The 27,047-nt window shown below is 48.9% G+C and overlaps 1 protein-coding gene across 1 annotated transcript; it reads left to right on the forward strand.

The window, feature by feature from the left end:
* Window positions 1-375: 375 nt before the first annotated feature.
* CDKL1 (cyclin dependent kinase like 1) lies at window positions 376-26,049 on the forward strand. The gene is made up of 9 exons (XM_063118275.1): window positions 376-600; window positions 9,296-9,417; window positions 14,333-14,405; window positions 17,267-17,357; window positions 19,858-20,058; window positions 21,329-21,411; window positions 22,200-22,256; window positions 24,493-24,648; window positions 25,719-26,049. The coding sequence occupies exons 1-9, from the start codon at window positions 433-435 to the stop codon at window positions 25,824-25,826; spliced, it is 1,059 nt and encodes a 352-aa protein (XP_062974345.1). The 5' UTR covers window positions 376-432; the 3' UTR covers window positions 25,827-26,049.
* The last annotated feature ends 998 nt before the right edge of the window (window positions 26,050-27,047 follow it).

Here is a 27,047-nt window from a genome sequence, read left to right on the forward strand (position 1 = left end):
CAGTTTTAAAAAAGAGACTTGTTTTTCAAAAGCTGTTTTTCCTAACTAGTTTCACCTGCCCCAGCCAGATGTGTTGGACTACAACTCCCATAATCCCCAGCCCACATAGGGCAACAGATTATGGAAGGCTGTGTTAGTGTAAGTCCCTTAAAATCCAGCCTATTATACACCTCAAAAAGAGACAAAATGGATCGCTACGATGAGTACAGTGTACATACGTGGTGCAAAAATGGTCTAAAATCCAAAGTCCTGAGAAAAGCCGTAAAGTTAGCTGGTGAATTCCATCCAGGATGGCAAATGACGTATTTTGATTTGTTTTGCAGGTTTAAGTGGGCTTGCGTGTCTTGCATCGTTTGACGGATAAGGGATGTTTTAGGTTGGCAGGCTTGCCTCCACTCCGGACATCCTTGCCCGAGTTCCTTCTCTCTGGCCATGGAGAAATACGAAAAGATCAGCAAGATTGGGGAAGGCTCCTATGGCGTGGTCTTCAAGTGTCGGAACAAAGACACGGGGCAGATTGTTGCCATCAAGAAGTTCCTGGAGTCTGAAGATGACCCTGTCATTAAAAAAATCGCCCTTCGAGAGATTCGGATGTTAAAGGTAACTTTGTGGGAACTCCTTTGTGAAGTTAGGGCTGGCTGCCGGCTTGTTTCCCCCCCATAAATTAATGCCTTTTCTCGTTTTTAACCGATCTAATTGACTGATCAAGTTTGGCGATAAAAAACAGACCAAGCAAAACCGTTGCCGCGTCTCCAGGTCGGTTTACGTCACAAACGCAGGGACCCGGGGAGCTTCCGGGTGAGGCTTGTAATGTGCAGTAGCCCTGCCTCATTCCTGGAATTTTATTGGGGGTGGGGTCTGTCCGGACCCTCCTTCCCATGTTTTCCCATTGCTGCTTCTGTGGTTTTTTTTACTTCCCACGGAGACTCCACAATGGAAGAAAAGACTGAATAGTTGCACAGTGCTTTCCAATTGGTTAGGATCCATTTCTTTGGAAGAACCCGATATACGGCTGTTTCCTATGCTACGTGCCGAATATTTTTCATTTGACCCCACCCCCACCCCAAAGCCCCTACTCAGGTCTGTTGCTTTGTACGCACAAGCTGCCAGGTCTGGTTCTAGGAAAAGAGCTAGGAAAAATATCCCCTGGCCTGACACCAGAGTAGGTGATATTGGTCTAGATCAGCCTTCCTCAACCTGGGGCGCTCCAGATGTGTTGGACTGCAACTCCCAGAATGCCCCAGCCAGCTGGGGCATTCTGGGAGATGCAGTCCAACACATCTGGAGCACCCCAGGTTGAGGAAGGCTGGTCTAGATGGACGTAATTATTTATTTCATTCATATCCTGCCTTTCCCCCTCTTGCAAGGAACCCAGTGCGGATTACATGATCCTTCACTTCTCCCATTTTATCCTCACAGCAACAACCCTGTGAGGTAGGTTGGGCTGAGAGTCCAGCCCTGGCCCAAAGTCACGCCGTGAGCATCACGGCCGAATGAGACTCGAACCCAGATCCCTCGCATCCCAGTCCAACACTCTTTATATGGATATTGGAATTTTTCATATGGCCTGCCAATGGCCATGCTGGCTGAGGATTATGGGGGTTGTAGTTCAGTCAGCTGGAGGGCACCAGGTTGGGGAAAGCGTGTTTGTATTTCCCAGTAATGCTATAAACCAACTTTCCCGTCTTCAACCCCTGTTGTTAACTTTCGGTTTGCAAGTCTGACTCACTAGGCAAGGATGCTGGAGTGCAGCACTTAGGGAATATTATGGGGTGTCCGGTAGTTATTATCCGGGGGAGCAGCTGGTGACGTGGAGGCGGAGGCATCTTTCTCGTTCGCTTCTGAGCTCTGGTTTCATCTTGGCGCGTCTCCCGGAGCCCTTGGCTTTCTCTTGGGCGCGAGGCGTGATCTGTGGCCTCTTTCCGTTGAATCGTCTTGACTCTGCTACCCGGAAGGGAAGAATCGTCTTGGGAAGCCATTTTAGCCACCTGCTGTCTAACCTCCTGGGGGTGGGGTGGGGTGGGGGGTGGGGGTTGAATTTCCTAGCTGGAGGGAGTTGTCAGTGCATGAACAACGTCCGTGCGATTAAAAACCCGAGAGAGCTTTGGAAACTGTGCAGTAAATACCGTATCTGTTTTTACAAATCTGAGGTACTGGTTCCTCTCCATTCGGCCCTGATTAGGCCTCATCTAGAGTATTGCGTCCACTTCTGGGCTCCACAATTCAAGAAGGACGCAGACAAGCTGGAGCGTGTTCAGAGGAGGGCAGCCAGGATGATCAGGGGTCTGGAAACAAGGGGTCCGTCCTCCCTCTCCCCGATGCCCGTGCCACCCGTCCTCCCTCTCCCTGGTGCCATCCCTTCTCCCCCCACTCCTGCCGGGTCCGGCCTTCCCCTGCCCCCCGGGATCTCCCCCCCCCCAGCCCGATGGGCACAGCGCTCATATGAGCGCTGTGCCCAGTCCGTGGCTTTTCCCGGCTACTCGGACCTTGCTAGACTTTGCTTATGGCACGTTAGGGGAGGCTTCAGCGCGGCCTGACCCCGGATTCCCCTGTGCGTCATCTGGATGCACAGCAGGGAAAACGGGCCTCACAGCATGCTAAGGCCTCGTCTAGCAAGGCCGCAAGACGTGAATGCAGCAGCACCCTCCCGCCCATGTTCCCCAGCGAAGTGGTAGCTTAAGAGTGAAAAGAGACGGGGGGATCTCTGTCTTTCGCTGTCTCCTGAACACACAGACACACACCAAATCAACGTGTTGCCTGGCAAGGTGGAAAGGGAGAGTGGTGGTGGTGGTGGGAGCTGAAGGACTTCCTCGCTGTCCGTTTTGTGGGTGGGCATTCTGCAGCAGCTTCCCATCCCCCACCCCCGAGCAAAGCTAGTTGAGGACCCAGGCTTTGCACCCGAAAGCCATGCAAATTCAAAGCACATTTGCGTATCATTGCACTACTTCAGCCTTCCTCAACCTATGGCACTCCAGATGTGTTGGACTGCATCTCCCAGAATGCCCCAGCTGGCTATACGTTTCTGAGCCCAATTCAAGGTGCTGGTTTTAACCTATAAAGGTCTACACGGCTTGGGACCACAATACTTGACGGAACACCTCTCCCGACATGAACCTACCCGTACACTACGCTCAACATCTAAGGTCCTCCTCTGGGTGCCTACTCCGAGGGAAGCTCGGAGGATGGCAACAAGGGAGAGGGCCTTTTCAGTGGTGGCCCCCGAATTATGGAATGATCTCCCCGACGAGGCTCACCTGGCACCAACATTGTTATCTTTTCAGCGCCAGATCAAGACTTTTCTCCCAGGCAGTTAACAACGGATGCTGAGTTTTTAACTGACCCCAGAATAGTTGTTTTAAATCAGCCTTTCTCAACCTGGGGCGCTCCAGATGTGTTGGACTACAACTCCCAGAATGCCCCAGCCAGCGGCTGGGGCATTCTGGGAGATGCAGTCCAACACATCTGGAGCGCCCCAGGTTGAGGAAGGCTGTTTTAAATGGATATTGTTGTTTTTATGCTTTTGATGGTTTAAAATTTTTATATTTGTTTTCAATGTTCACTGTTTTTAACTTCTGTAAACCACCCAGAGAGCTTTGGCTATGGGGCGGTATATCAATGCAATCAATAAATAAATGAATAAATCAAATTTATCGCTTGATGCATCAAAGGCTGACTGGCCCATGGGACCATAGCATAGGAGGCTTCGCGTCATGTCGGGCACGAGGCTTTGCCGTGGAGTTGGGCCACCCATCCGGCAGACGCATCACCAAGAGGAGGACACGCAGAGCTCGGTTTCTCCTTTCCCTCTGTTTGCAGTGCCTGCCCCCTTAGAGGGAGAAGGCCACGGCCTGCCCACTGTGCCGGTCCTCAGCTGTCGGCATAATTCTATCCCGGGTGTCGCCTTTTCGGTTTCCTTGGTGCAAGGCTTGTGTTCGGTAATGGCTGTTAAGTGGTGCGGACCACAAATTAGCCTCCCGTCTACAATACAATTGATGTGGAATTTGAGTTACTGCCCATCAGCGAAGGACAAAAGATAAGATCTCTTGCAAGAATTGCCTGGCCCTGAACGGTCTCTGTGCACGGCAGCAGCCAGGTGCCTCCGGAAGTTGGACAACAGCAGGACGGAGGTGAAGGCTGTTCCCTCGTTTTGCACCCCCAGCGTCTCTTTCCCCATGGCAGACTGCCTCTGATTAGGGAGGCTCAGATTTTAGGTACCCTGGTGAAGAGCCATATGGGTGCGTTTCTCGCCATGAATCTGTCTGACCTTTCTTTAAAGCCGCTTAAGCACCTGCCTGTCTTGTTAGCAGTGAACTCCAGAAGTACGTTATGCCTCAAACGACAGTCTACTCCTGTTTGGGCCTGTTCAGACGACACTTCAGGCTTTGTGGTTAGCGAAACTGGGGTTCTCTGGGGTTAGCACTAACCACAAGCCGTGCTGCCACGCACAACACTTTAAGCCACAGTTAGAGCCGCTAACCCTGCCGTGGTTAGTGATTGAGCAGGGTTTAGCAAAACGCTTCGCACAAGACCCCTTAAACCAGCCTTCCTCAACCTGGGGCGCTCCAGATGTGTTGGACTGCATCTCCCAGAATGCCCCAGCCAGCTGGCTGGGGCATTCTGGGAGTTGTAGCCCAACACATCTGGAGCGCCTAAGGTTGAGGAACGCTGCCTTAAACCCTGCTGCTTAACCAAAAGCCTTAACCAGTGGGGTTTAAGGTGTCTTCTGAACAGGTCCTTTCTCTCCAACCCATCAGTTCCTTTGGAGGGTGCTTCGTTCTAGTGCAGCCTCCTCCAACATGGCGCTCTCCAGGTGCGTTGGGACTACAACTCCCATCACACCCAGCATGGGCCATGTAGTCCAACCTCTCTGGAGGCCAACCGATTGGGGAAAGCTGTCCTAATGTTAAGAGAAGGCCGGTGGTCTCTTCCCCTGTGCCCTCTCCATTCTCCTCAGAGCTTCTCAAACCTCCAGCCCCGTGTGGTTAATCCGAGGAGATCCACAAGGCCCGATAACCCATGGCCGCCTCAAGCACCCGTGCAACGATGGATGGGGATTTCTAAAGCCCAGAGAGGAACACAATGGAGGTGGAGGCGTCGGATGCCAGGAGCGCGGGTGATCAATGCCTCTTCTCATGCCCGTAGCAAACAAAACCCAGAGGAGCCGAACCAGACTCTGTGCCCATCGCCGGTGGACTTGTACCGAGCGGTGTTGATTTAGCAAGTGCGGGCCTGCTCCGCCGTCTCTCAAAAACACTTCCTCCGTCAATAGTAACAGATTGTTTGTTTGCTCACTGGAGGCCAGTGTGGCTTGAGCAAGGAGAGGCTTGTCCGAGATGTAACACAGCCGCAGAAAAAGAAAAGAGAAACGGATTCCTCATCAGTCATTTTTCAGCCATGTAAACACTTTCGGGACAAAGGCCCGGCCACGGTAGCGCAGATTAGAGGGATTAAATGTGCACCGCCGTTTATCTTGTTCCCCCCCCTCTCTTTTGAGATGCAAATGCTGGTTTTCGAACGTGTGAGGATAAAGCTGTCAATGGCGGATACGCGGATCCTTGGCTGTCTGCTGACTCCAGGATCAGAGGCGGCCTTTGAACACCAGTTGCCAGGAAACAAGCAGGAGGGTGCTCTCGCACTCGAGTCCTACTTGTGGGCTTCCCGTGGAGATCTGCTTGGCCACTGAGTGGAACAGTAGTATGCCGGACGGATGGGCCGTTGAATCATAGAATCGTAGAACAGTAGAGTTGGAAGGGGCCTACAAGGCCATCCAGTCCAACCCCTTGCTCAATGCAGGAATCCACCCTAAAGCATCCCTGACAGATGGTTGTCCAGCTGCCTCTTGAAGGCCTCGAGTTAGGGTGGATTTGATTTAAATCAGTTTGATTTAAATCATGATTTAAATCACGATTTAAATTACTAATCAGAAACACTCAATTTAATCATGTGACTCCCACCCCCAAAAGTGCACTCTATTCATTGAATTGTATGAAACTTAGCACTTAAGAGGTAAGGGGTTGATTCTGTTAAGAGGTAAGGGGTTGAATCAGTTACCTGGGGAGGTTGTGGGCCCTCCCACACTAGAGGCCTTCAAGAGGCAGCTGGACAACCATCTCCCAGGGATGCTTTAGGGTGGATTCCTGCATTGAGCAGGGGGTTGGACTGGATGGCCTTGTAGGCCCCTTCCAACTCTGCTATTCTATGACTGAGGCCCACCTGGTGCCGACACCGCCATCTTTTCAGAGCCAGGTAAAGGTCATCCCCTACTCCCAGGCATTTAATGATATATGATGGGACATCTAAGTCTGCTGTTTTTGAACAGGTCTCTTAGGGAATATATTGCTTACTAAAATTGCTTTTAGCTGTTTACGTTGTTTTAATTTTTCTGTGTTAAAATTTTTAGGCTGTTTTTATTATGTTGTATTTTGTAATACTGTTGTATTTTTATGAATTGTTGCAAACTAGAATCATAGAATTGCAGAGTTGGAAGGGACCTACAAGGCCATCAAGTCCAACCCCCTGCTCAACCCCCAACCCAGAGAGCTTCAGCTATGGGGCAGTAGATGATGATGATGATGTAAGAAGTAGTAGTTAGAATACAAAACGTAATAAAGATGGAGTTTTAAAGGAGGCAGATTGGGCAACAACAGCCAGAATTAACTCAACTTGTTCTGCCTTTGTCCTAGAATGTATTTACGTTGCTCTGGCTCAGCCTTGGAAGATATGAAACAGAAATTCTAGCCAAGAGTGTTTCTGAGATCATTCAGAGTGCCTTTCTTTCCCTGTCAAGGAACCAGTGCTGCGCACACACCCACACCCTGCACCTTGGAAGTTTTAGACATTGGCCTTCAAGGTTTCAACCGTGAAATTGCTTCTGTCTAGAATGGTAACTACTGGCTAGAAGGCAGGGCAGGGACCTTTACTTCCCCCTTGCTCGGTCCTGTGACCCAGATCCCAGTGCATGCACCACGCCAGAAGTGCAAATGCCTCTGTCACACCCAGATGCTTGTAGGAGTGGAGAGTTTGAGGTTGTTGATATTATTATTGTCTCTCTTGCCTCGCTCGTGGTGGTTTTTCTAGAGCAGCCTTCCTCAACCTGGGGCGCTCCAGATGTGTTGGACTACAACTCCCAGAATGCCCCAGCCAGCTGGCTGGGGCATTCTGGGAGATGCAGTCCAACACATCTGGAGCACCCCAGGTTGAGGAAGGCTGTTCTAAAGGAACATGACGTGCTTTGCCAAGTCATGCTGTCTTTTACTGATTCAGGAATTTCCTCACTATTGAGCATGTTTTGAGTATGACTGCTTTCTGGAGTTGGTGTGTGCGTGTATTTTGGTAGGCCCATTTTCTGAAGGATTTCTGTATTATTATTATTTTTATGTGATGCCAGTGACCGATGTGACTAACAAAATAATTGTGACCTTTTCCTGTTGCCTTTGTTCTTTAACTTCCATAGCCAGTGGTGTATATTTTTCCTCTTTTTCTACAACATTTTTGTCATTAGGTATTGCTATGTCAATGAGGTAAGTGTTTTTTTCTTTTTTGTCTATAACTGTTATGGCTGGTCTTGTTGCAAGGTGATGTCTTGCCTGTATGAATTGTTCTGCCTCAGTATATTTTATGATCTGCATTTTTCAAGATTGTTTCGGGTGAGTATGTATAGTAGGTTGTTTCATGAGTTTGAATTTGATGGCCAGTTGTTGGTGAATTATTTTTGCAGCTGTGTTGTGTCTGTCCATATAGTCCATTTCTGCCAGAATTTTACATCCTCCTGTTACATGGGCTATTGTTTCTTGGAATTTATGACATTTCCTACATGAATCTGTTGTTACTCTATTATCTTTTATGATGCATGTTTGGTAGTATATGGTTGCTATGACTTGATCCTGTATGGCTATTAGGTATCCTTCTGTTTCTGGAAATAGCTCGCCCTGCCTTAGCCATTCGTACGATTGTTCGCGTTTATTTGTGGGTTCTGTATTATGTTGTAGTGTTTCCCATGGAGGGCTTTTTGTGACCATTTTGGTTTTTTCTCTACGAGTGTGAATGGTCGTGTTTGGTCTTCGTTTTGTGGTGCTATGTTGAGCGGGATGTAATTTTTATCTGCTTTTCCTATGGCTTTATGAATGGGGGTGTTTTTAGTGTGAAAGAATTCTCTGAGTGATTTTATCTGTTTAGCATGGATTGTGTCAATGTCCAGCAGGCCTCTCCCTCCTTCTTTCCTGCTGATTCTTTCAGTGCGTGAGTCGGGATGGAACGTGGTGTTTTGTGCGTTCGGTACAATTGAGTCTGTTTATTTCTTCGAGTTCAGAGTATGACCAGTGTATGATCCCAAATGAGCATGTGAAGATGGGTGCTGCGTAGGTGTGGATGGCTTTGAAAATGTTTTTAGAGTTCAGTTTGGATTTTAGGATTTGTGATAGGGAGATTTTATATTGCATTCTTAGTTGAGTGTTTACTGTGTGTTTTGTTGGGAACCCTAAATATTTGTAGGGACCCTAAATATTTGTATTTGTATTATCGTTGTTGTTGTAGGGATGGCTCACAGTCAGTGTACTTGCTTTTATGATATATGAGGCTTTATGCAGAGAAGGAAGGAAGATCCCTGCCCCAGGAAGCTTACAGTCAATGGTAGAGGAGGAGGAGGCGGCAAAGGGAGGGAGGGAAAAGAAGCTGGCTGGCGAAGGGCAATAAGAAATTAAGCTGAGGAATTGTGTATTTTGGGTGTTTACGGACATTATGACAGTGCAAAGAAGTTTCTTGCCCCAAACATGCAGAGTTTAAAAGGCTGTTTTCAAAACTGGATACTATCCCCAGTGCTCAGTGGAGGATAGCGGCTCTGATGTCTGTAGGCAGTAGGTCCACTCCAGGTTTCAGTCAGAACCAGTCAGGACTCTGAAGGAGCCCCAAGGTGCAAATAATTCCTTTAGAGTTCTGACTAAAACCTGGAGCGGATTTCCCACTCCACTGGCATTGGAGCCCACCACCGCCCGCAGCAGTAGCCCTCACTTTCATAGAATCATAGAATAGCAGAGTTGGAAGGGGCCTACAAGGCCATCGAGTCCAACCCCCTGCTCAATGCAGGAATCCACCCTAAAGCATCCCTGACAGATGGTTGTCCAGCCGCCTCTTGAAGGCCTCTAGTGTGGGAGAGCCCACAACCTCCCTAGGTCACTGGTTCCATTGTTGTACCGCTCTAACAGTCAGGAAATTTTTCCTGATGTCCAGCCAGAATCTGGCTTCCTTTAACTTGAGCCCGTTATTCCTTTGCCCTTTCCCACTTCTTTGTGCTTTGCAGCAACTGAAGCATCCGAACCTGGTCAACCTCTTGGAGGTCTTCCGGAGGAAGCGGAAGCTGCACTTGGTCTTCGAATACTGCGACCACACGGTTCTCCATGAACTGGACAAGAACCCGCGTGGGTAAGTAGCCAGGCCTTCGAGCTGGGTGCTGGGAAGGAAAATGGTTACAGCGTCGAGGCCCCGCTGGAAACTCTACCGCGATTGGGGGGGGGACACCCTCAGCAACCGCTCTTGAGGCTATGTGGGCCATGGCGGCATTTGGTTGCCATGGAAGAAGGCATGAAGCCCAGAAGAACGGCTCTGTGGCCTCCACAAAGGAGATAACATCAGAACAATATTTGGACAGTTTCGTAGGAGAGAGGGAAATGGCTCCCTTGAAGACCTCAGAACCAGCCACTACTGATGTCTGGGGAAGGATTTCTCTCTCCTTTACTGTCGCAATTATGGACCTTCCAGTTCTACATTTCCTGTGAAATAACTGTGTGTGTGTGTGTGTGTGTGTGGTCATTCCAGAGGAAATGCTAGGAGTGTGTTGCCTTGGAATGCAATTAAGGCAGTACAAAGAGCAAGAGAAGAGAGACCTTTTCCACGTCAGATGTTCGTTCCAGCCAATTTGAATTGCAGATGTGGAAAGTGGAAAAAACCAGTGTAAGCTTCAGTGGTCAAGAGGGCTGTTGGACGTGGGTGGCCATCTCTAAGAGCACAGGAGCTGCTTTGCTGGATTGAAAGAACTGGGCATGTTTAGCCTGGAGAAGAGAAGATTGAAGGGAGACATGAGAGCACTCTTCAAAGACTTGAAAGGTTGTCCCACAGAGGAGGGCCAGGATCTCTTCTCGATCCTCCCAGAGTGCAAGACACGGAATAACGGGCTCAAGTGACAGGAAGCCAGATTCCAGCTGGACATCAGGAAAAACTTCCTGACTGTTAGAGCGGTATGACAATGGAATCAGTTCCCTAGGGAGGTTGTGGGCTCTCCCACGCTAGAGGCCTTCAAGAGGCAGCTGGACAAGCATCTGTCAGGGATGCTTTAGGGTGGATTCCTGCATTGAGCAGGGGGTTGGACTCGATGGCCTTGTAGGCCCCTTCCAACTCTGCTATTCTATGATTCTATGGACCGAACGTCCATTCAGTCCAGCCTTCTTTTTGGCTCACAGTAGCTGCCAGCCTGATACCTCTTGTGCGCTCACGGTCAGGAAAGAAAGGGGAGGGCATGATTCCCCAGTTATCTGTCCCCCGCATCTGGTATTTGGAGGAAGGTTGCCTCTTAGCGTGGCGTTTCCACTTTGCTTTCATGGCGTGTTGAGCATCGTGATTTGGGTGCCCAGTACGAAGTTGCAAGGCAACTCACTGGAATTCTTCATTATCACTTGCCACAGACACAGGCCTAATCTACACCATGCAAGATATTCCACTGTGAAAGCGGTCTATAAAAGGCAGGAGCCAGACGACTGCTTTATGGCGGTATTGAAGTGCACTGACAACCTTTAGGGCCCATTGACACAGACCACAGACCGCTGTCATACCGCTACATCCTGCTTGGTGTGGCTCCTGCCTTTTATATTCCACTTTCATACCGCAATATCCTGCTTGGTGTAGATTGGGCCGCAGTCTCTTCAGACAGGATCTGCTACCTGAGGTGCTGCTGGAGTGAGAACACGGTGTGTCGGTGTTTCTATGTGAATGTTAGAGGCCTCTGAGCCAAAAAGACAGGTTGCTTACCTGTAACTGTAGTTCTTCGAGTGGTCATCTGTGCAGTCACACATATGGGCTCTGCGCCTGCGCGGGGGCCGGCTTCGGAAACTTCTCTAGCTGAAAATCTTTTTGGGGGGCGGGAACCCCTCCCTCACCGTCCACTGAGCATGCTCAGGGGTTCCCGCCTAATCCCCTCAGTTCCTGAAACCGCCTAAACAGTCTCACTGAGGTGAACCACCAGGTAATCAAAGAATTACCACCAGGTAATAAAAAATGACACCATAGTGGGAACGGTGGGAGGGTTGTGTGACTGCACAGATGACCACTCGAAGAACTACAGTTACAGGTAAGCAACCTGTCTTTCTTCTTCGTGGTCTCTGTGCATCACACATATGGGCGATTAACAAGCTGACTTACCGGAGGTGGGTGGTGTCAGGTGATGGATGAGAATCATAGGATTGCCGATAAGATGGCACGCCCAAAGGCACAGTCTCTACGCGCTCTGATGTCCAGACGGTAGTGACTGGTGAAAGTCAGAGGTGTCGACCAGGTAGCCGCTTTGCAGAGGTCTGGTAAGGCGATCCCCTTTTCGAAAGCCGTAGAAGTGGCCACTCCTCTGGTGGAGTGAGAGCGCACTTTCCCCTTCAGCGGGAGGCCAGCGAGTTCATAGGCTAATTTGATAGTCTGAACAACCCAAGCAGATATTCTCTGCGGAGATGCTTGGAGTCCCTTTTTTTTGCCCCTGTAACAAACAAAAAGTCTTTGGGATCTCCGGAGGGTCGCCGTTCTGGACTGGTTGGTAGAAGGCGAGGGCACTTCTAACGTCCAGGGTATGTAGAGTCGACTCAAGAGGAGATGTCGGCGAAGGGAAAAAACTTGGCAGGGTGATATCCTGTCCAAGGTGAAAGGAGAAACAAGCTTTGGAAGGGAGGCTGGGTCCGGTCTAAGGACCACTTTATCAGCATGAAACACCGTATAAGGTGAGTCCATACAGAGTGCTGCTAGCTCTGATGCATGTCTAGCAGACGTGATGGCAACAAGGAATGCCACCTTAAAAGTCAGTAAACGCAAGTCTGTCTTTGCCAATGGCTCAAAGGGCTTGGCAGACAATGCCTTGAGCACCACGGAAAGGCTCCACTGGGGAACAAAAGAGTGAATTGGTGGAATGATATTCTTCATACCCTTCATGAAACGTTTGATTAAAGGATGGGTGAAGACCGAACAGCCCTGAACCCAACGGTGTGAGGCAGAAATAGCTGCCAGGTAAACTCTAAGTGACGAGAACTTGAGTCCTTTCTTAAATAAAGAAAAAAAGAAAAGCAAGCACAATGGCTATAGGTGCTGAGAAAGGGTTTTCATTTCTGCTGAGGGCAAAAGCAGAGAAGGCTTCCCACTTGTTGCCGTATGGTTTTCTAGTAGCGGGTTTCCTAGCTGCTAGAATAATGTCCCACACGTCAGCAGGCAGGGATTGGTTGTCTAACGCTGCCTTATCCTCCATGCCGTGAGGTTCAGTGACCGGACATCCGGATGGAGAATGAGACCCTTCCCTTTGGAGATGAGGTTGTGGCATTGGGGCAGTTTGATAAACTCCGCTGAGGACAGTTTGAGTAGCGGAGTGAACCACGGCTGCCTTGGCCACCAAGGTGCTACTAATATGGCGTTGGCGTTGTCTATGCGCAACTTCAGAATCACCTTGGATAGAAGTGGTATGGGGAGGAAACAGGTACAGGAGCTGTCCTGTCCACGTCCTCTCGAAGGCGTCTCCTAGGGAAGCTCTCCCGTGACCCGCCCACGTGCAAAATTGGCTGCAGATGGCATTCTCTGATGATGCGAATAAGTCTATTACAGGCTGTCCCCATGCCTGAAAAATCACGTCGAGTACAGACCTTTTCATCTGCCACTCGTGCGTGTCCACAAAGGTGCAGCTGAGATCGTCTGCCAATATATTGTCTTGGCTTGCGATATGAATGGCCGATAAGGCCATGTCGTGGGCGATTGCCCAGTGCCAAATGTCCAAAGTTAGGGAGATCAGGTCCATGGACCGTGTTCCGCCCTGTTTGTTTATATGCCAAACAGCAGCCATGTTGTCGGTATGAATTTGGATAACATGTCCTGACAAGGTCTGCTGAAAGGCACGCCATGCCTTTTGGATGGCCATCAATTCTAGGACGTTTATACGTCTCTTCCTGTCGGTAGGACTCCAACGTTCCTGTATAGTAAGGTCTCCACAGTGGGCTCCCCAGCCCAAAAGAGACGCGTCTGTCATCAGATGTTGAGATGGCAGTGGCGGTCTGAAGTCCAGGCCCTGCGTGATAGTGGACAAATCCGTCCACCAAAGGATGGTGTCCTTCACGTTCGTAGGGAGCGACAATTTCACTCGACGAGCGTCCATTGTATTGTTGTACTCCCGCAGGAGCCACAATTGAAAGGGCCTCATGTGTAGGCGCGCCCACGGGACAACGCTGACCGTAGCCGCCATTAAACCCAGTAGTCTTTGCACCTGGAAAGCAGATATGGTTTTAGAGTGAAAGAGCTTGAGTGCGAGTGTCACTAATGTGGAAGCTCTGTCCTCCGGGAGGAAAGCCTTGGAGCGGGTTGAGTCCAGAATTGCTCCGAGGAATTTTATTCTTTGGGAACGTTGAAAATTTGATTTTTCTCTGTTGATGCAAAGGCCTATTTCGTTAAGGAGATTGATGGTAAGGTGAGTGTTGTGAGTGGCTTCCTCTTTTGTATTTGCCACTATCAACCAATCGTCCAAGTAGGGGTAAATCTCCACCCCTCGAATTATTATAAAATAATTTATAATAAAAAAGAAAAAACACATACCTCATCAACATAGCAATACGGAATGACAAAAATGTTGTTGAAAAGGAAGACGAAAAGCGAGAAAAATATACACCACTGGCCATGGAAGTCAAAGAACTATGGCAACAGGAAAAGATCAGAATTATTCCTTTAGTCCCATCAGTCACTGGCATCACATCCAAGTACTATACAGAAAACCTTCAGAAACTGGGCCTGCGAAAATACATCCACACCAGCATCTAGAAAGCAGTCATACTCAAAACATGCTCAATTGTCAGGAAATTCCTGAATCGGTAAAAGACAGCCTGACTTGGCAAAGCCCGTCATGTCTGTTTAGAAAAACTGTCATGAGCAAGAAAGAAACAACAATAATAATAAACTCCCTTCCTCCTTGTCCTTTATTACTTGGGTGTCGTGCTTTAAATTTAAATTATTTGAGGGCAGGGGCTGTCGTGGCTTTAGGGTGGGGGTGTAAATGTTGTAAATGAACGATTTTTATTTATTTATTATTTTTCTAAACAACAAAAATTTCTTGCAGGGTCCCAGAGCATCTTGTGAAGAGCATCACTTGGCAGACCCTCCAAGCAGTGAACTTCTGCCATAAACACAATGTGAGTCCTCCTGTCCCGGTGTGGCAGCTTTCTCTTCCTCAGCTGGCACGTTCTCCTGCTGTGTTTTTGTAGAGCAGGGATGGGTAACCCTTTTCTTTTCTGCAGAGGGCCGCACTCCCGTGGGGATAACCTGTCGGGGGCCACACGTTGGAGGTGGGTGGGTGGGTGGGGGCTAAAGCCAGTCTTGCATAGGGATGGAGACACCCTTTTCTCTCCCCCCCCCCTCTCTGCCACCCTTTTTCTGTCTGTTTCTTCCTGACAGCACCCCCCCTCTCTCCCCCCCCCCTTCTCCACCAGGCTGCTGCGAACGGGGAAGCTTGCTCTATCCAGAGGTCTAAACTGATCGCTTGCAGAGGTCTTTTGAAATTAGGCCAACAGCCGCTTGAAATTAGCTTGCCCGCTATTGTTCGTTTATTTATTTATTTATTACACTTATTTATTTATTGCACTTATTTATTATTTATTTATTTATTTATTTATTTATTGCATAGCCAGGGCTCTCTGGGCGGTTTACAGAAATTCTAAAATTAAGATAAAAACGAGCATACAAAATTTAAAATTCTAAAACACAGAACATATACACATAAAGCATTAAAAGCCGTTAAAAAACTAAATATGTGGGTGATTCAGATGTGCCGCCGTATGCCTGAGCAAAGAGGAAAGTCTTAACCTGGTGCCAGGCGAGCCTCGTCAGGGAAATCATTCCATAGTCTGGGGGCCACCACCAAAAAGGCCCTGTCCCTCGTTGCCACACTCCGAGCCTCTCTCGGAGTAGGCACCTGGAGGAGGACCTTAGATGTTGAACATCTCTATTGCTGTAGAGCAGGGGCTGGCAACCCGCCAGCCCTCCACCCACCCACCCCCGAGTGCACCTGCCAGAACCCCTTTGTCCAGGCGCCCACCTGCCCCCCCCCACGCCTCTTTTCCCTCCATCTGCTGAGTTCCTGCTTTCTGGCTGCTGAGGGGAGCATGGTGGGAGACAGAAGCAGCCATGGGGTGAGTGGGTGGAACAGCAAAGGTGAGATGGGAGGGAAAGGGGGCAGAAGCCATGGTGGCAGGAATAAGAAAGGAGAGATTGTGGGAGAAAGACAGGGAGGAGGAGGAGGAGGAGGAGGCGGTGGCGGCGAGGGAAGTGTGATTCCTGGAAGAGGGACAAGAGAAGTGAGAAACCTCAATGTGGGGGCAAGACATTTAAGGTGTGCCCATCCCACCAAGGATCACACGTGCCTGCAGCCCTGGTTGCATGGGCCCAGAAAGTAGGGTGACCCTATGGAAAGGAGGACCGGGCTCCTGTATCTTTAACAGTTGCATTGAAAAGGGAATTTCAGCAGGTGTCATTTGTATATATGGAGAACCTGGTGAAATTCCCTCTTCATCACCACATTGAAAGCTGCAGGAGCTATACTAGAGTGACCAGATTTAAAAGAGGGCAGGGCTCCTGCAGATTTAACGGTGGTGATGAAGAGGGAATTTCACCAGGTTCCCCATACATACAGATGACCTCTGCTGAAATTCCCTTTTCTATGCAACTGTTAAAGATACAGGAGCCCGGTCCTCCTTTCCATAGAGTCACCCTACAGAAAGGTTCCCCACCCCTGCTTATAGAGCAATGACGTTCCCACCTCCTACACTCGGGGATCCCCTTTCTCCATGCAGAGAGCCACCAAAGAGGATTCTGGGGCCATGCTGAGCACCTCTGGCCTGTGCAGCTCAGAGCTGAGCTAACTTATTCGGCAATCAAGCTCTCCCGGTTGAGGCTTTCTCTGTAATTGGGAGAGCCGAGGGTCAGCAGCTCTCCGGGCAAGAGAAAAGTAGAGGTTTTTCCTCCCAGGCCATCCTGCTGTATTGCTCCTATTTGAGGGCATTCCCCCCCCCCTTACCTGTTGTTTTCTTATTTTTAATGTTGTTTAATGCGGAGTTTGAGGGGTCCTTTGTCTTCGTGGTTTCCGCGTGCACTCTCAGGGCCAACCTAGACAATGCATTAAAAGCGTTTCCCCTAAGATCCACCCGCATTCAGCGCGGCAACAGTGCATACCTCAGCAGTCAGGCTGGTAACTATGTAGAATTGTTACAAAGGCTTTAAAATCTTCAAAAAGATGGCGGCATCGTTGCTACGGTGGGCTTGAGCTGTTCTTAGAAGAATGACTGGAATCGCGGCTGACCGGCATCTTCATTCTTGGAAGGCCACCTTCTCCAGAAGGTGGCCTGGAGGCTAGAAACATATCTTTGGCAGTTGACACCTTCTAGCAGAGTCAGGTAGTCCTAGTTTTAGGGACCATTTTCTCCAGCTCTGCTTTGCATACAAATATGTCCATTAACACCTCCGTTTTCCTTTTCCCTACATGTGGAACTGGGCTTCTTAAAATATGGGCAGACCCATATTGTCTCAAGGGCCAAATCCTGGCTGCCAGTTCATAGAATCATAGAATGGTAGAGTTGGAAGGGGCCTACAAGGCCATGGAGTCCAACCCCCTGCTCAATGCAGGAATCCACCCTAAAGCATCCCTGACAGAGGGTTCTCCAGCTGCCTCTTGAAGGCCTCTAGTGTGGGAGAGCTCACAACCTCCCTTGGTAACTGATTCTGTTGTCATACTGCTCTAACAGTCAGGAAGTTTTTCCTGATGTCCAGCCGGAATCTGGCTTCCTGTAACTTAATAGATACATATGGTAGAGTTGGAAGGGGCCTACAAGGCCATCGAGTCCAACCCCCTGCTCAATGCAGGAATCCACTCTAAAGCATTCCTGACAGATGGTTGTCCAGCTGCCTCTTGAAGGCCTCTAGGGTGGGAGAGCCATCTCTGATTTTAAGCATCTTGATTTCTGCCTGATTGTCACTGATGTGTCTTTCTTTTTGTATCCAGTGCATACATCGGGATGTGAAACCAGAGAACATCCTCATAACGAAGCATTTCATCATTAAGCTCTGTGATTTCGGATTTGCACGCATCTTAAGTAAGTTTGTTGGTCAAAACCCAGCAGTGCCTGTCTGCCAATTGAACAGACATTGTTGGAGGAAGGAGGGGGTCCCTGTCCCGTAACCCCCTGCAGCCTCTCCCGGGTTCCCAAAATCTGCTTCAGAGGGTTGGGGGACCCTGTAGAATACATTTGGGAGCATACAGCACAGCAAGGGAGGAGAGGATGGGAGATTTCATCACATGAGTAGAAGTCCATGTGATGTTAGATGGAACCCATTATTTTAATTATCTCTCTCTCTCCAATCAAGCTCTAAAATGCACAATTAATCATATATGCCTACATCAATACATAAGAAAGAGCGCTCTAAAAGACCTACCTGGGAACAAGGCTATTGATTCTGAGTAGACATGGATAAGATTACACTTTTAAAAACAAAAAATTGGAAGGGCACCAACTGCATGAAAGGCAGATCTTGAGAGAGCGCTTTCTTCCTTCTCAACCTGCCCGGTCACCGAGGTCATCAGAGGACATGGTCTTGGTAGCTCCACATGGACCTGTAGCCTGATTGGAGTCCACCCAGAGTAGAGCCTTCAGTGTGGTGGCCCCCTTCCTATTCCTTCTGGAGGTCAGGCAGGTACCAACGTTGTGTTAATAATAATAACATAATAATAATATATTTATTTGTTACCCGACTTTCCCTCCGGATCGAGGCAGGGTACAACACAAATGCAAACGCCATAAAACAAATATAATTAAAACATTCAGAACTAATACATCATTAAAAGGCATCTTAAAATTCCACTGGGTAGGCCTGCCAGAAGAGATCAGTCTTTATAGCTTTCTTAAAATCCGGAAGACTGTTAAATTGACGAATCTCTCTGGGAAGGTCATTCCATAATCTGGGAGCAGCAGATGCTGGTTTTGGCATGTGCTGAAGACATCTTTATTTCAAGAAGCCTTCCTTAATTGACCAGCCACAGTTTTTATTATACTCTGTTTTGAGCGGGGGATGGGACGACTTTTAATATATTCTTTATATGTTCCAATATGGTGCTATTATACTTTTTATCTTTTGGTTCACCTCTCCAGAATCTGTTTATATGTGGAGCGCTATAGAAATATTGTAAATAAATAAAAGAATAAATATTAGAAATGAAATTTTGCAAAATACTGACAAATAAAAGAAAAAAACAGCCATCTTTCCTGACTGTCTAAAAGTGAGGAGTGAAAGGGTGAATGGGCCTGCCTTGGATGGCTACTCCAAATCCTGTCTAACACACCTGGACAAACCTTGTCTCGGACTAGAGATGTACAATTTCTGGAAATGTAGAAGCCATGGGAAAAAGCAGGTTTTTCGGGGGGGGAGCGCTCAGGGAGAACCCCAAACATTTTGGAAAAATTGAAAAATACACTATTCTTTTTATTTATTTATTTATTTATTTATTTTAGTGCTCTTTTCAGATCTAGAGTCACTTTTTATTTATTTTATTTATTTATTTTTATTTATTACATGTTTATACCGCCCAATAGCCGAAGCTCTCTGGGTGGGTCACAAAAATTAAAACCACAATAAAACAACCAACAGGTTAAAAGCACAAATACAAAATACAGTATAAAAAGCACAACCAGGATAAAGCAGCCATCTCCATCATCATCATCATCATCAATATATATATATATATATATATATATATATATATATATTTATTTATTACCCCCCTCTCCCTCTGGATCAAGGTGGGGAACAACCCTAAATACAATATAAAATTAGTTTTAAAAAGCATATCAAACCAATACAGCATTAAAATAACAATCACAGCATCTTAAAATTCTTAGGTTTAAAGTATCTGGCGCCTTCCAGATATTTTGGACTTCAGCTCCCATCAGCCTCAGGCAACATGGCCAATGGTCAGGAACACTGGGTACTGTAGTCCAAAACATCCAGAGGGCACCAGGCTGGGGAGTGTGGACTAGAACCCAGATCTCCCAGCTCCCAGTCCAACACTTTAGCCATGACACCACACCGGCTCTCTACGCACAGCTTTCCCCAGCCCTTTGAAGAGAGACTGAAAGAACTGGGCCTGTTTAGCCTGGAGAAGAGAAGATGGAGGGGAGACATGAGAGCACTCTTCAAATCCTTAAAAGGTTGTCACACAGAGGAGGGCCAGGATGTCTTCTCGATCCTCCCAGAGTGCAGGACACGGAATAACGGGCTCAAGTTAAAGGAAGCCAGATTCCAGCTGGACATCAGGAAAAACTTCCTGACTGTTAGAGCAGTACCACAATGGAACCAGTGACCTAGGGAGGTGGGGGGCTCTCCCACACTAGAGGCCTTCAAGAGGCAGCTGGACAGCCATCTGGCAGGGATGCTTTAGGGTGGATTCCTGCATTGAGCAGGGGGTTGGACTCGATGGCCTTGTAGGCCCCTTCCAACTCTGCTGTTCTATGATTCGATGTCCTTGGCCCCAGCGTTCTGGTTAGATGATTTCTGGTCTGCGGTTCTAATTTCGTCGTCTTGTTTCTGCAATCCACCTAGCTGGGCCCAGCGACTACTACACCGATTACGTGGCTACGCGGTGGTACCGTTCTCCTGAGCTCCTTGTGGGGGATACCCAGTACGGGCCCCCTGTGGACGTCTGGGCCATCGGCTGCGTCTTCGCCGAACTGCTGTCGGGCATCCCTCTGTGGCCCGGGAAATCTGATGTGGACCAACTTTATCTGATCCGGAGGACGCTGGGTAAGCAACAGACCGCTGACAAACGGGGTGTGGCTGCAGTTCCAGAACGGGCGGGCTCTGCTCCCTTCCCACCTCCCTCCGTAATGGAGTCCTCCTGCACAAACCGGGTGCAAGGCGCAGGGCTTGCTCAGCGTTTGGGCCTGACAGCTCGTCCCTTAACCGAACGCAAGGTGAATTCTAGGGATATAAACTGACCTTTGCCAGGTCAGACCATATTGGCTGTGTTGTCTTATTTCCCACGGTGGCAACCAGGTGGCCTGTGGGAAGCCCTGTGACGCTTCTCTTTTTCACCCCTGACAAGAAGGGGGAAAAGCCTGTCTTTTTAAAATAATAAGAATAATATTAAATTTATTTCTTACCCACCTCTCCATTTTGATCAAGGCGGGGAACAACAGTAAACGGTAAAATACATAAAATAAAATGGAAGAACTTGAAAATGAAAACTTGGAGTTATTGGGCTGTATTTTAATGAATATTATTTGCAAAAAGGAAAGGAAAGAAGAGGGTAGTGGAAGAGTCTTAAAAGCAGCCTTCTTCAACCTGGGGCGCTCCAGATGTGTTGGACTACAACTCCCAGAATGCCCCAGCCAGAGCTGGGGCATTCTGGGAGTTGTAGTCCAACACATCTGGAGCGCCCCAGGTTGAAGAAGGCTGCTTAAAATGAAGGATAAGGGAGGAAAAACTTGAGTGGGAAATGGGGAGGGAAGGGGAAATTGACAGGGTGTCCGTAGACAAGGCTTCCCTGACTCAGTACCCTCCAGGTGTGTTGGACTGCTACTCCCATCATGCTGGCTAGGGAAGAATGGACATTGTAGTCCATCACATCTGGAGGGGGCCTGTTTTAGACTAACTTACGTCACAGCAAAAAGCCGGCGAAATGACCTTTTGTGGATTTTTTTTAAGTGCTTGGCATTTGGTGCGGCTCACTTTTGACTGAACAGGGATCGTTTCGTGTTGACAGTTTTGGGTATAAAAACTAAACATGCTTAAGACAAATGGAGGAGGAGGAGGAGGTAGTGGTGGTACAGGGAATTTAAAGGGATGCCTTTTCCCCCCCCTTTCTTTTTTTTGCGGGGGGGGGGGGCGTCTGGCGCTGGGATCGAGTGTTGTGCTAGTTGCCTGGGCGCCCCGGCTTCTGTGTAAAGACGCGTTGCTCTTTCCTCCCCACGTAGCGCCAACCCCACACAGGAGGCGCCCGTAAAATGTCACGGCTGCCCCGGGGGCCGGGTTCGAATTGACCGTGCTTTGCCTTTTTTATCCTTGTTCAAAGGTGATCTCATTCCCAGGCACCAGCAGGTCTTCAGCACCAACCAGTTCTTCAGCGGGGTGAGGATTCCGGACCCCGAAAGTATGGTGAGAGACGACCCTCCTCCCAGCCGGCCTCGCACATGTCCCGCACCGTCCCGTCCGGGCCTGGCTCCGTTCGCTCTGCTTCTCGGCCCCCTTTGGAGGACGTGCCGGCTTCTGTTTTGTCTCCAGGCCGGCAGAAAAGGTTGAATTGGCACAATGGCTGCTTGGAGACGCAGGGCATTGCCTGGGAACCGGCAATCGGCTAAAAAGGACGGCTGCTTGAGGGGACGTGTGGCTGTGGAGACGTGTAACCATGGCAAAGGAGATCGGAACCAAAATCTGGGGCCTGGGGAAGGGTTGCTATTGGAAACAGACTGAAGGACTTGAAGAACAAGCTGGAAAAACGGGAGGGGCGGAGGGAGGCATGAAAACGCCTTAGACTGAGCAGGACCCTAGGTCCACCTAGACTAGTATTGCTGACACTGGCTGGCAGCAGCAGCGCTCTGGGGCTTCAGGCAGGAATTTTTCCTGGATTACCTGGAGATGCCGGGCATTGAACATGCAGCCCGGTGATTCTACCGCAGCCTTCCTCAACCTGGGGCGCTCCAGATGTGTTGGACTACAACTCCCAGAATGCCCCAGCAGCTGGCTGGGGCATTCTGGGAGATGCAGTCCAACACATCTGGAGCGCCCCAGGTTGAGGAAGGCTGTATTTACCGCCACTGAATTACGCACCTTTCCCCAGAAGAAGCGTGGCTCTTGGCTCTGTATCCTTTTTTTGGCCTTTGGTTCCCCCGAAATGAATGAACGGCTAAGCAGGCTGCTAATTCTTTCCTCCTTTTTTCGTGCAGGAGCCTCTAGAAATGAAATTCCCTTCCGTCTCTTACTCTGCTCTGGGACTCATGAAGGTGAGCAAAGCACCCCGGGCGTTGTTGGTCTTTGTGGGCAGTAATTTATTCGAGTTCACGTTGTAAACAGTTCAACATAATAAATAAAAGTACCGATCTAAGCTCAGGGATGAAAAGAAGGTGTGTGACGCAGCACTCCGCTGAAATCCACTTTTCCATGTAAGGAGCGAGCGAAACGGCCTCAGGCCATGTTGAGGGAGCTCTTTCACTTTACTACACCCGTCTAATCTTCCCTCACAAAACTCAATAAAAATATTGTAAGTTTAACCATCTATTGCTTCTCTCCCAAATTCTCATTGCCTAATGCTCCCCAAAAGGGTCATTTGGGACTTGCCGCTTGCATACCAGTGCAAAGCTAGCTTATAGTTTAAATTAATGATTGACTAACCCTTGGCGGGGTTTTCCCCACCACTTCTTTTTTTTGTATAACCAGATCAGATTTAGGGAGTACATTGCAAGAGGAAAAAACTCAACCGACTTCATTCCTGCCCCCTGAGTGTTTGATCTCTGGGGGAATCTGTTGTTTAAAACATGGGGCTGTCCACCAGCTGAAACCAGAGGTGGCTGGGTGTGTGTGTGTGTGTGTGTGTGTGTGTGTGTGTGTGTGTGTGTGTGTGTGTGTGTGATACAACCTTCAGAAGACTACTTCTCAGGCAGTGCTTCCCTCAGAGGAAAAACATTTGCCCTCTTCTGGCTTCCACCGCTCTTAACAGAATTGGACAGCTTCTGCTTTAATTGTTTTTAAACGTGATTCAATATAGCTTAATGGTACAGATGTAACATTCAGTGTAGGCATTTCTTTACATCTTGGTCTGATGAAGTGGACTGTAGTCCACAAAAGCTCATGCCATAATAAATCATAGAATCATTGAATAGCAGAGTTGGAAGGGGGGCCTACAAGGCCATCGAGTCCAACCCCCTGCTCAATGCAGGAATCCACCCTAAAGCATCCCTGACAGAGGGTTGTCCAGCTGCCTCTTGAAAGCCTCGAGTGTGGGAGAGCCCACAACTCCCTAGGTAACTGATTCCATTGTTGTACTGCTCTAACAGTCAGGAAGTTTTTCCTGATGTCCAGACGGAACGTGGCTTCCTGTAACTTGAGCCTGTAACTTGAATAAATAATAATAAATAAAATAATAATAATAATTGAGCCCATTAGTCCGTGTCCTGCACTCTGGGAGGATGGAGGAGAGATCCTGGCCCTCCTCTGTGTGACAACCTTTTAAGTATTTGAAGAGTGCTCTCATGTCTCCCCTCAATCTTCTCTTCTCCAGGCTAAACATGCCCAGTTCTTTCAGTCTCTCTTCATAGGCTGTCATGTCTGGCCCTGCTTCCCCTGGGTTGGAAGAAGGTGTTTCAGGCGATCAGTCAGTATCAGACTCTGAAGTAGAGGAGTCGGCGCCAGAAACAGGCCAGCCTGTACCAGTGGGGGAGAAAGCTCTCACGGGCTTTTCGCCAGCTGGGAATGAACCCTCTCCAGAGCTTATCTCCTCAAGGGCAAACAATACACAATCAGTGGGAAGCCAACACTCTTCCGAAGGGGAGAGCATGGAGATCTTAGCCTAACCTAGAGTATGCTGCAGACTAAACCAGGCGGAGCTAAGGGAAGGTGAGAGAAAGTCTGCCCGGCTGGCGTCCCGTCAGAAGCCGCATCACAACTAGTCTCTCTGAAGTTAATGCATCTTGGGAAAGGGCTTTCCATTCTTCTTGAACGGAGAATTGTCTCAGTTTGCATAGTTTTGCCTAGGGGAGAGTTCCTAGAGATTAGGCTCACTTCAGGTGGGAAGAGATTTTATTGCTTGAATAAAGCTTTGTGGATTACTTAGCAGGCCTCACAAAGGCGGGAGGTTCTGAGAAACTGCTTCTCACCTCCTCTCCCTCTGCTTCAGCCTGCTGGTACGGCCGGGTGACAGTTGAGGGAGGGGCCTGACGGAGCTGCTGTTCCGGCTTTATTAATGTTCATCATGTCGCTTACGTTTCTGAAGAAGCCAAAGAGGAGCTTTCAGAGGCCTGACCCGAGATGTTGGCATTTACACGGGCCAATATCTGCTCCCAGCTTGCTTGCAAGAAAGGCGCGGCCCCTCTCCGCTTCTGACCGGCCTCTGCAGCAAGGCTAGCGCGTGGTGCGACACGGCCCAGCTGCCGCGGTGCCGTCAATCTGCCCCCTTTCCCAAATTCACGCATGTCCTGCCTCGGTGCGTACGCACGGGCTGAGCTCTCGCTTCTCCGCTCTCAGGGCTGCCTCCACATGGATCCCGCGGAGCGGCTGACTTGCGAGCAGCTCCTGCAGCACTCATACTTCGACAGCATCCGCGAGGTCGAGCTTGGGAGGGAGCGGGAGAGATCCATCACACGGAAACCGACCCGGCCAACAAGGAAGCACGTTCCAGGGGTAAGATGCGCTCGGGGCCTTGCAGGCCGTTCAGGGAAAAGCCTGGAATGTTCCGGAAGGGGTTGGGCCCTTCCAGGACCCCCACTTATGACTGTGGGCCTGTGGTTCCCAGTCTCTGGCCCTTTGTTTAGCGCTAACTGCATGTGCAGCAAAGCAAGGTGTGCGACAGTCAGGCAAAAACCCTGGTTTTTATTTGCATGGGTGGCATCAGAGACAGGCAGGCCGGACGGGGCAGTTGCTGACCCCACTCCCACCCCCCATCGTTCCCTGCCAGGTCAGAGGTGGTAAGGGCTGCTGCATCTGACCACGCCCAGCCCCGTGGAAAGGTGAGGGTTACCCAGATTCCCTGTGCTGGTACAAAGGACTCTGGGGAAATATTTTAGTTCATAGCCTCCCACATTCACGCTTTCCTTCCACACTCCTGGGCAGTTCTGGGGACCTGCTTGATGGTGGCCCTTTCTACACCTACGTGTGCAGACGGAGGGAGAGGGGGTGATCCTGGACTTACCTGCTTCTGGGATTGTCACCCTCAGTCTAAACAGGCCACGCGATGTCATGGGCGTCACGCCTGTCGTGGACGCCATTTTTTTTAAAGCGTCAGCTGGAGTGCAGTTGCGCTCCAGTGAAAATTAAAAGGTAAAAAAAAAGCCCTGCTCCCCACCCCACCCCGATGGACCTGGACTCCCCCTGTCCTTACTCCTGATGACCCCCGCTACTCGTGGGGAAGAGGGAAGAAGCCGGGACGGGCGCCCACACCGTCCGCGGTCCTTGGGATTGTCCTGGGATCGCTCGTAAAACAGGGATAACTGAGGTCTTAGTTATCCCAGGGAAATGGAGGGATCATCCCTCCCTGATCCCGGGATCCCCTGTGTGTCATTTCGACACACAGGGATGATCCCTCCAGAAAACAATGGTGTAGAAAGGGCCTATGACACACAGCCCTCAAAAAAGTTGAAGCCGTCCCAATTCAACGGTACGCAAGTCCTTTTTTGAGCAGTCTGTGCTGCCCGTTGCTACAACGCAGCTTGCAGTCTGGCTCTCTTGCGAATAATAATTTATTCTGTTTTTAGTTGCAGTACCTGCCCCAGCTAACCAGCAGCAACATTTTGCCTGCCTTGGATAACAAGAAGTACTACTGCAGCACGAGAAAACTGAACTACCGTTTCCCGAATATCTAGAACAGCAGGTGTCGTGGTGACTAAAGTGGATTTAGCACCGGCGGCCTCAGCCGCGTACACAGCCTTGAAAGGGAGCTTGAAATGAGAACAGCAACCCTGTATTGGTCTATACTGAAATGAGCCACAAAGTCATTGCTTTAAAAGTGGTAAACCTTGGAAAGGAACTCCCTGCGGGTTAACTGAAGTTTCGGAACTGCTCGTGGTTCAAAAGAAAATGCATCACTTTTGGACTTTTGAGGGTTTGGGGGTGCGGGAGGGGGAAAGGGTTGCAGTCTTGTTCAGGATTATCAAGCGCGTGTCCTGTGTGGGGCAGGTACTCTTGACTCTGCTCCCTGAATGGGGGCAGTTGGTAGGAATCCAAATATGCCAAACACATTTCATTCACAAAATCCCATTGTGTCAAAGCAGGAGAGAGAACTGGATGTGTGTTCGGGAGCAGCGATGGGCTGGAGGCCGCATGCAAAAGAAGAGTTGGTTTTGTTGGGGAGGAGACTCAGAAAATTTCTGGTCCAGACCTTGCCTTGGCCACAGTGTTCACAGCTGAGTGGATAAAAATCAAAGGATTCCTTCCTCCCTCCCTCTTTTATTTTAATTTTTATTTTGAACTAGATTTTTGTCTCTTTAAATTTCAGCTACAGGTTTTTTTCCTTAAACTTAAATGGAATCTGAACGGTAATAAACGTGTTTGCAGAGACGAATGATTCATTTGTATGCGATTAAGACCTTCCAACATATTGAGTTAAAGGCTGTTTTCCTATGTAAACAAGAACCAGGGTGAAAATATCCAACTCCTATTTAGTATTAAAAATAGACACAGGCCTCATCTACACCAAGCAAGATATTGCGGAATGAAAGTGGTATGTAAAAGGCAGGAGCCACACTGCTGCTTTTTAGCAGTATTGAAGTGCACTGACAACTGTTGGGGCCCATTGACACAGACCAGAAACCGCTTTCATACCACAATATTCTGCTTGCTGTGGCTCTTGCCTTTTATATACCACTTTCATAGTGCAATATCCTGCATGGTGTAGATGAGCCCATAGTAACGTATAGTGTATAATGTATAATGTAACTGATTCCATTGTCATACTGCTCTAACGGGAAGATTTTCCTGATTCCAGCTGGACATCAGGAAAAACTTCCTGACTGTTATAGCAGTACGACAATGGAACCAGTGACCTAGGGAGGTTGTGGGCTCTCCCACCCTAGAGGCCTTCAAGA

The sequence above is a fragment of the Elgaria multicarinata genome, chromosome 2, assembly GCF_023053635.1.
Source record: "Elgaria multicarinata webbii isolate HBS135686 ecotype San Diego chromosome 2, rElgMul1.1.pri, whole genome shotgun sequence".
Classification (NCBI taxonomy): Eukaryota; Metazoa; Chordata; class Lepidosauria; order Squamata; family Anguidae; genus Elgaria; species Elgaria multicarinata.